Source organism: Melitaea cinxia, chromosome 15, assembly GCF_905220565.1.
Source record: "Melitaea cinxia chromosome 15, ilMelCinx1.1, whole genome shotgun sequence".
In the NCBI taxonomy this organism is placed as follows: Eukaryota; Metazoa; Arthropoda; class Insecta; order Lepidoptera; family Nymphalidae; genus Melitaea; species Melitaea cinxia.
In genome coordinates, this window is record NC_059408.1 from 10870616 (window position 1) to 10881318 (window position 10703).

General features: G+C 32.9%; 1 protein-coding gene across 1 annotated transcript in view; it reads right to left on the reverse strand.

Moving 5' to 3' along the window:
* Positions 1-3541, reverse strand: part of LOC123660494 (runt-related transcription factor 3) — a 31678-nt gene extending 28137 nt beyond the window's left edge. Inside the window, exon 1 of the mRNA XM_045595558.1 lies at positions 3124-3541. Within this exon, the coding sequence (XP_045451514.1) occupies positions 3124-3541 (418 nt within the window). The remainder of the gene's footprint in view (positions 1-3123) is intronic.
* Positions 3542-10703: the final 7162 nt, after the last annotated feature.

A 10703-nucleotide genomic window follows, 5' to 3' on the forward strand; every position in this document is an offset into this window, starting at 1 on the left:
TAAAAGATATGCGGGCTTTCAATTTCGTAAAACGCGTTCATTCACATTGTAGTTTGAGGCCTTTTTGTCTGTTAAAGGAAAATCTGTTTTAAACTAGTGCAAAAACAAAGGAAAAATTTAGACATCGCTTAATCACTGATATAAAAGAATATGAAAGGAATGTTTAAATTTTTTACTGTCATTGTATTTGTTAACTTCTAATTTTATACTAAGCATATCATACGTAATTAATTAATTAAAGATATACTAACATTTCAAACACTACTTATGACACTTCCTTGTGGTACAAGCAACTTTTGAAATGTTTGTCAAACGGATGTCTATTTGCAACATTTAAAGGCTGTAAATCATTGTTTAATGATTACAGCCTTAATGAAATCATCGATAGATATATCTACGAGTACTCTTCGCCATCTGAGCGTATGACGACTTTTATTATTAATGCAGTTAAAAAGGTAGGCGTCATTAAATCAATACTTGCATGATACTAAATGTATCACATCTACGAGTTAAAATCAAGCCACAGAGACAATTTATGTATGTATTTAATTTTTGTTTGAATAGTTTTGTCGGAAGCTTGTATGGTATAAAACATCTGACTATAGCAAGAGTTAAGTAGTAATCATAAAGAACAGCGTGTGTGGTGCCACACGATTCGTATATTAATTTTTCAGCTGAATGTCCCTCGCCCCATCATCTGGCTTTATATACGTATCAGGGATGTGTTTAAAAATTTTGGTAGTTACCTCTATATATTCTGTTTCTTTAAAAAAATCCATAGTAAAACACACATTGCAGTACTAATTTTGGATCATGCAGGAGTTTAATAAAAAGGTCCCAATAGGATTTTCCATTGGTAATATTAGAGAATAAACTAAGTTTTTCAAAAAATTCATAGGCAATCGATTTTTCAATAACTTTCTTTAGATAATGAATTTTTACGATTACGCCACACAATTCTACAAAACTATATTTTACAGCCTTGTGAATTAGGATTGGGCGTTTGTCAATATTAAAATTTATGTCGTAGGTTGTTTGTTTGTATATATATCAATATTATCGTCGTCAAGAATATTTTCTTGTAGCTGATCCGGCGAACTTTGATTTGCTTTATACTTTTTTTTAATGAATATATTATATTTTTATTCTCTTATATGTATATAAAGAACTTAGTCCTTACAAATGCGAAACGAATCCACAAAAAAGAACAATACAATTCGGAAGTTACGCGCTATAAGCGCGTAACTTCCGAATGACACATGACTACATTTGGGCGTTTCATTTTTATTTATATACATAATATATTTTATTTATATAGATAATACCTTTGAATAATATTTGATCGACTGATAGATTTGTTAATTAAAAACAAATTTTATGAAACTATGTAGGACATTTTTTTTTCTTTTTGGGATTACGATACTTCTATTTATTTATGTTACATGCGTTCTTCTATTCTGTTGGTGGTTTTATATGTAATTTTATTTTTTTATTTTTTTTAGGTTAGGTTACTTAAAAGAACAAGGGATTAAAACATAACATTCGTAGACTTACTGCTGTACTTAACAATTTTTTGTCAGTTTCGTAAATATAATTAGTTTGTTAATGACTGAATTAAATCAATTTTTACGATTTATTATATAATGCCTCAAAATTAATCTGATAATTGCCGCATAAATATGTTTATATCTATAATGTAAGTAGTAGTTATCTGATTCAATTGAACTGAACACCAACACGTCATCAGGCGTACCTACCAAATACGTAGTGCGTCTCAAGTTGAATTAAAAGTATCGAGTTACAATAATCTATATGGCAAACAACTACTACAATATCAAATACCAAAATTAATAAACGCTCTACCAGCTTCACTAAAAAATGAAATTACAAAAACAAATATAAAATATAAATTAAAATAATATTTCTTATCATTAATAAAAAATAAACATTAAATAATATCGCCAAAGTAAATCACCCCGTGTGTATCCTGCTACTGCGACTGTATTATTTAGTGACTGATTCATTGTAAAACTTGGAGGGTAGATGTGTAAAAATGTTGATCGTGTGTTACTGTTAAGTTGTTATAATTATGCTACGACTTATTTTTTGATATTGTGAGCGTACGATGACGAATGCCGGTGTGCGGATAAATCAACGATGATTTTTGTCACACCGTTAAATGCTAACTTTTTTTTGTAAGATTCTCTGTATTTTAAATAAATAAAAAAAAAAATAATAATATCTATAATGCAAGTAATAATTATTTAATTTGAGTATTGTTTTTCAAGCATTTTAATATTTTCTTAATTTCAATATTATTTATTTAAACAGGTAATTATTATTTATCTGCTGTAAGTATTATATTAGTTTAAATAATTTTGTACTATAGAATTTAATACTTAATAGACACATAATTTAAAACATAATGTAGATAAATAAAACTTTAATTAATGATATTTGATATTGAGTATTATGATAGCTATTTTTTACCGTAGATTTTTTCTAAATATAATATCGGAAATAACTTTATTATCAACAAAAGTGTGTTTTATTTTTAATTAAGCTCCATTACTTTTACAAAAATAAAATATTTTATTACAACATTATCATTTCTGTCATAGCATAAATTATCTAATATTTTTCGCGCTTGTGACTTTCTTAACAAAAATCTTAGGGCGGGGAGGGCGGTTATGTCGGCCATCCCGCCCTATTTGACATTCACAAACTTTCTTAAGTATCGCGGAAAAAGTTGTAATCTCTTTGCGATGTCTCCAAGTTTACCCTACTTCGTAACTTTGGGAAAACATTTGTATGCCATATTTACCTCCTTAGCAAGTGTTTTGTGGGAAATTTTATCGTCTCTGTACTTTTTCACTTTTCGCTTCAGCTTAGCGTGTGTTTTTATTATAAATTTAATATCAAAATGTCTTTTTGAAATTTAAATTATATTGTATATTATTTAAAAACTAAATTGTTGTGTTATCTCATGACGATTTGAAATAATAAATTTGGTAACCGATAACCATAATTTTGTTAACTAGGACAATTTTCCGTACGAGGTACATCTTTCAAACGAGTATACATATATCATTGTGTAACAATAACTGCACCTTCAGCACTCACCGCGACCACTACGGCCAACGAATCTGAGGTCGTTGAACTTCGCTACTTGGTTTTTCATCACCGCAGAGCTGTTCCGCAGCTCCGCACAGCAATTCTCATCATTACCAGCTCGGACCGTCACCAGTGTGCCATCTCCGACGTCACCCAGTGCCACCACCTTGAATGCCACAGGAAGTGTTTTGTTTGACCGCCAGTGAGGAGGCAGCACAGTGCACACAAAGTGGGGACTGCCGGTTCTCACTAATTCGCCTGGATGCTCCGAAAGGAAGTCTCCCAATGTCCTCTCGGCGAGAATGTCGGAAGTCATTTTCGTGTAGGTTTCGTGGAGCAGAGTGGAGCTTGTGTCCGGCGACACGGCACCACTCGACGCCCCCGTCAGGTGCATCCTCGACACCCGCGCGCGCTGCGTGCTGCACATAGAGTCCACTGTGTCCGCACCTACATCGCACTTCCCACTCCACACTGGTCACATCCACTGGTACGAGTTTAGGTCACTTGTTTTCAACATTGCACACCCGCGAAGTTGCACCGTTGCGGAAGGACCTATGGTAAGATGCTTCACGTTGCTAGGGAACGAGCGCGTGGCCACTAGATGCGGTGACGTCACACGGCCTTGCCACACTTTTTTCCCGGTGAATGAAAGGTTCGGCGGCGGGCGGGAGAGGGACGTGAGGGGCCGATTTTTTCCGGAACAGAGGGGTGTCTCCCCCGTGCGCGGCGAAAAAACTTTTCACTAGTTTCAATGACGGCGGCACTTTTTGCGCTCCGTATTTACGATCGCACGCACGTGCCTTTCGCTTTCGACGCGAACGGTTAACTTTTTTCACTTTAAAAAATTGTACTCAATTTCGGTTTTAGTTTGTGTACGGTGTATTATTGTCGAACGTGAGGGTCCGTGCGTCGGAGCGCGCGGTCGTGATGCGACTCAGCGGACGTGTGGAGCCGCCTCTGATCGCTCGGTCTCGGTGTCCGCTCGCGGTGGCTATTAATACGCGGCGTACGTCCGCGCCCGTCGACTTCGGACAAAGTTTCGCGGGTGAGTCGGTGTGGCTCCGCGGCAGCGGTGGCGGCGAGCGAGAGGCGGCGACGACGCGGGCGCGGCGGGCGGCGGAGCGCACTTTGCGGTCGGGGTGGGTTGGGTTTAAAGCCGCCGAAGGATAAAACATACAAATAAACACGTGTTCGCGCCGGCGCGAGCGAGAGGTGCGCTGATTGCGGTGGAGCAAGCGGGACGGAGGCCGCTCTTGCGGCATTTACCAGCCGCTTTGCTTGCCGGCACCCGCCTGCCGCCTGCCATCCGTCCGTAGTTGCCTTTGCTGTCGTCATCGACGTAACTGTAACACCAGGAGACGGTGTTCGATGTTATTTCTGTTGATGAATAAAGTGTGTTAAGTGACGTGATTTTGATATTAGTTTCTACTTTCGTGATTTCGGTTAAATAAACTACATTTAAATCATAAAATTTTGTATGTATGTACTTTTTATAATTTCCCATATGTGGAATAATAATATTCCTGGAACTACTTACTTATTACGAAACACTTTTCAAATTTATTTTCTATTTTTAAATGTAAAAAAATGAGTTTCGAATGTTTCCAAATGCTTATTTTCTAATTTTATTAATTTTATATTAAACTCCCTAAAACAAAACACCTTTATTTCAAGCATAGTACAAATTTAAAAAAAAAAACATTTCAACAAGCAAACAAAGCAAATTAAATTATTTAATTCAAGTTATTATTTCTTTGGTGTTTATTAAATTGTTGTTAGCAAAAAATTAAATAATAACTAAATATTTAATGGTTTTTAAACATAGATAATGAACAAGTTTAAAAAAAGTATATTCACACAGATCAATTTTTACAAAAAGTTTTATCCAATTATCATACAAAACCTTAAAGATATTGTACGATTAAGAAAGTTTTGGAAATCTCTAGAAAAGAAAAGCATGTGGGGTGATGAATACAGGTAAAAGACACGAGTGCTGCACTTAACGCAGTCTTTAAAAGGAACGTTCAGATACCTTATATTACAGAATAATTAAGTCTTAAGAATTTTAAACTTTAATATTTAAAATGGTTTAAGTTAGTTAAATAAAATTGTCTCAGAAGCTTCTTAAGACAAAACAATACATATGTCAATTTCAATTAATAATTTACTCATTATTATTTTTTACAATAAATTTAATAATATTAGGTACATTATTATTACATTAAAGTATTACATGAAATACGATCATACAAATTTATATAAAATCATAAAAATCGTGACTCTTTTCCGACACCTGAAATTTCCTGAATATATTTTTCAATATTACAAAACATAAAAATTTCAAGAAACGAAAATTACTAATATACATACATGTATGTATCTAAAAATCTTCAAACTTAAAAATAAATTATTTGTGATAAATTTTGTAATTACCTAAGTTTAGAGCAGTTTCAATCTTATTTCCCTCATGTAGTCGGTAACGTCGCTTGACGAGAATAGGAAGGGACGCAGGGTTCGTGTTAATGAAGCCGCTTAGAACCGAAACACCGGCCACCTTCTATTCGATTATAGTCAAGATTTAGATTAGCCTTAATTATAATATCACCTTAAAGATAACGTTTATACTATTTTTAGTTTTAATAGAATATTATTATATTTACTCTTAAAATCGTTTAAACTTCTAAATCTTTGTTATTTTAGATAAAATGACTCGCTAGATAGACCTGTGTAATAATTTATTTATGTAACGTATAGAAACAAAATTGTAATAGTAGTATGTAGTTCCTTCCTTTATTTTTTTAAATATGGTCTTTTGGTCTAAAAACTTTTAAAAAAGTAAGCAGATTATGCTTCTGTTGTTCACTTTCATAAAAGCCTTTGCCACTGTGTAGAAAATTTATAAGCAATATTGATGTGCCACTTTATAATTTTGTTATCAAATATTTCTTAAAATATTATCATTTCGTATATACTTGTGCAAAACTGTAATTATCTCACCACGAAAACGACACTCATAAATATCGAATTTCGTGTGGATTCACACGAACCGACGTAGCAGTCCATTTTGGACCCTTCTCTATCGCCTTACGCTCCTAATGTTTGTCTAGACCTGTTTATCTAAAATAGTTCTTACTGCTACAATTATAAGGTTTCTAATTTTGTATTTCTTTGACAAATCTCTCCCATTTCATTTCGCGTCATGTAGCTCCTGATAGCCATTAGTAACGTTCGCTGCAGCTGTCACTTTCACAAACACCCTGACTCAGGCTTCACTACTTAATACAACATCAAGATATGACAATATTAGATACAATTTAATATAGGAAAATTTGAAAAAATTACGTTTTAATTTTACAAATAAGGCATGTATTTTTTGTAATAAATACACTATAAACATTGTAATTCTAATCAAAGGTCCAGTCGATAAAGTGACCGTTGATTAATGCCAGAATAGACAAATTACATTCACACATTTGATAAAAATAAGTATTTTTAATGTATATAAGTATACCAAATTTCATAAATACATCACATAAACAATAATCCCCTTAATTTTTCACGTATAGATGACAGGAAAGAATGAAGAATGAATCATTCATAAAAAGAGAACCACCCGAGTTTTAAATCAGAAACAACCTCAAAGCTACTAAAGTATAATAAAGGTATGCAGATCAGTCGGTCCGCTCGGCAAATATTGAAGCGCCCTTACAACACAAAATCAAACCTTTTATTTAAGTCCGAGCACACAGAGGGCACATTGTTTGCGAGGGTCGAGGGAGATAGTTCAACAACCCTTTCACTGACCAGAGCGTAAGCAGATTCCCTGAGCCATTAGAAAATGTATTATCCTCTCACCAGACGATTGAAATCATTTTAAATAGACGCTTGTGTATGTATAAGCGAATAAAAGCTATGTAATTAACACTACGATTAAATTACAGTTTTGATTATTTCTAATTCAATAAACAATAATTTGAATTACTATGACTTAGGTTTAAGGATAAAAATAAGAAATCAGTAGGCTGTTCCAGTCTTGCAAAGCCGACAGGCATTACCAGAGTACATTATTTTTATAAACACTTTAATTTGTACAATGCTTTAAATTAAAATTTTACAAGAAATTTATTAATTTACTTATTACTATTATATTTGTAATCGTTAGCAACAAACTTCACCAACCCATGTGAAGATTTTTGTGAAAAAATAAAATTATCTATATGTTAATACGTAACGCACAAACTTTGTACCCCCTTTTTACGAAAATTGCGCGGGATGGAGGAATATTAAATTTCGCAAAATTGTAGTTTATATAGAGTATGAGTGCAAAATGCTAATATTTTTGTTAAATTATAAAAAATCAATGAAAAAAAAAAAACATTACACACACTATCATGTATTTGACACACGCATATATACTCTTTTTTTATTATTACAGAAGTAGTTGACAACGGAACTTTTAATAATATTTAAATTAATTATGGTCGAATTTTGATAACAGGGCACTAGTCATAATAATTAGCAATTGCTGTTCTTGGTTTGCCAACACTACAATTCTTTTTTTAACTGTGTTTTATTTAATCCGAACTAGCTGGATCTACATGCTAAAAACTCCGAATTACTACAAATTTTCATAACACCGAAAATGACAACCAATCTTTAAATTTGGATCTTTTGCCAAATGTCAGTCATAAGTAGACAAAATTTGCGGCTAAACGTACGCTACGATTATGCTATAAAGGCAATTTCTGTTATATTTTTTAAGTATAAAAATATCCTTAACTTGATAATGATTCCCTAAAAATTTAAACACTATTTTTAGGATATTGTTAGATAACTGAAGAAGTTTTACGCTTTGGAGTATTTAAGTGCTTATTGTAAACGCAATTGTTGACTAATTTTTTATATCGAAAATGCAAGGTTTACAAAACTTTACAGGAAACTATTTTTTGTAAAGCATCCATCTATTTGGTATTTACTTCGGGCACTTGAACAATTTAGATTTAACATTTAAATCATGTAGATATATATTTTAATAATTTAATTTTGTAACTAATCTAATAAGGTTTCGGTGAATATTCAGGGGCTAAAATCCAGCATAACAAAAGGGCAATGTAAGCCGGCTAAGCAGCAGTTAGCCGCCAGATTGCAATAAACATAGCCCGGTGGACGCGTAGCCCAATGCTACGCTGGACGTATCATGGCGCAAGGAATTCTATAGAGTTGATAAAAGATTACTTTTGTCTTTAATGAAATCAAGTTTTGATTACAATTTCATTTATGATGTTGTATATACATGCATAATTTTATTATCGTTCTGGTTTCGTAGTGGTATGAAATTTCTAAGTCGACAGTCGTAGGTTCGATGCGCTCTTAGAACAGTTATTTAAGTGAGTAGTAGTAAATAATTTACGTTATGGTATATTTTTCCTCGTGACTATTAACTTAAAAATCGATTTTATTTGTTAAAATTCTAAAATTAATAAAGTTGGTCTAACAGCAAACACATCCAGTGAGAAAATAATGAGAAATAGATAGATAGAGATAGATTATTTTATATGACAAGGGTAACAAGCTATATCTGAACATTTTTGAATATAATATCAAAAATTGACCGCTCCAGCGGGGTTCGAACCCGCGTCTCCGACTGACCGTGTCGGCGCTCTAGCCAATTATGCTATGGAATGATGTACCCGCTAGATCGAAATTTTTGATATGATGATTTTTGTTTTCGGTTTAAGCGAAACCGTGGCGCCGTCTATAGTGAGTTCTTTACAGAGCCCCGTAACTATTCAAAGTTTCATATTACAATGAAAATCTTTGACAGGAGACGACACCTTAATCTCTCCTCTATCTTCACCTCTATCTTCCAGTGAAGTTCCAATAAAAATCGAATCAGCCGTTCTGGAGATTAGCTCAGACAAACAGAAAGAAAGACAAAAATTTTAAAATCAGATTTAGAATCACAGTCACACTATTTATATGATAGTAACTATTGTGAAAAATAGTTAACATAGAAGAAAAGAAAAAAGTAAAAACCTCACTAATACTTGTAACATAACTGATCATAACTTTTACGTTATTTCCGTACTTGTTGTTTCAATAGTCTCATCTTTTCGACATTTAAACACACATTTCCATCGACAGAATATTTGTGACTAAAATTTTGTAAAACAAAACTACTCAAAATAAGGTTTTTCGTTTATCACTGGACTGTTATTTTGAAACCGTAACAGGTTTAGTTATAAAATCGCCATAACCATACACTATATACAAAATACAACAAAAAATAATACAAATGAATTAAAGTAAAAAAAAAATTATATGGGTTTTATTGAAAAAAAAAATATATACCTATATAAAATCTTATTAACGTTGGACCTTTCTTAATCTAATTTTCGACAATATTTATGACGTAATCGTTATTTGCTGGATCATACCTAAAGAATTTGTTTAAAAGTAGAACATTATATTAAATATATAGAAATTAACGATATTACAAAATAGACGAAGAAAAGAAATAATTTAGTTCCAAAACCGGCTCTACTCTACGTAGAGAAATGCAAGGTCCCAGTCGGTCAGGCGGTCCGTCGCCCTCGTTAGAGAAGCTCAAATTAATGCAGGCCATTCTCCGCCTGACGCCCAGTTGTTCTTAAATCTAATTGCCAGCTACCACTACGCACGGACTGATTAATCGGACTACCGTATAATGTCTGTACACGGCAGCCACATTTACATTGTTCTAAGGTGCTGGAGTACAATTGCATTGCAGAATCTATATGTGATTTAAGAAACCGAATATACTTACTTTTATGTCTATGGATATCAAAATTAGCTTTTGATTGTGACTGTGTCTAATAAAGAAACTTCAACACATGTCAGTTATTTTTAATTACATGTGAGTTATTAATTAAACATTAGTCTATCGTCATCAGTCATCTATCGGAACCCAATAGTTCCGATAGATGGCGTTATTTGATTCGTTTATTTACCGTTTGATACCGTATTAATCTTTTTCTTAGACCAGTAAGCCTATTTTGTACCTATTTAGACAGTCGATCTGAAAGAGTAAGGTCCAGTCGTGCTGAAACACACACACATTTTTCTTTTACTTTTTTCAACATAGCAGTCTGAAAAGCTTTATCATGTAACGCTTCAAATCCAATAAGAATCGCATAAACAACTAAGTTTAGTACAAGCCCATAAGAATATAATGATGATTCTGATTGGAAATTAAAAAAAAAAAACTGTCTGGTAATAATTATATAATAATTTATAGATCGTGTTTGTTACTAGTTTTACAAGAATTTTACATTACTAGTTTCACATTTCTTGTAACTAAAGATCTGGTGCTTAATTTACTCAAAGGCTTTGTACCTAAAGAGGAAACAGCGTGCTCCTTTTTTAACCGATTTTCAAAAAAGAGGAGGTTCTCATTTCGACTGTATTTTTTTAAATGTATGTTACTTGAGAACTTTTGACTGGGTGGACCGATTTCGACATTTTTTTTTTCAATTGAAAGGTGGTCCCATTTTAATTTATTTGAGATTTAACAACTACTTTTTGAGTTATATCTTTTTACTTAAACTATT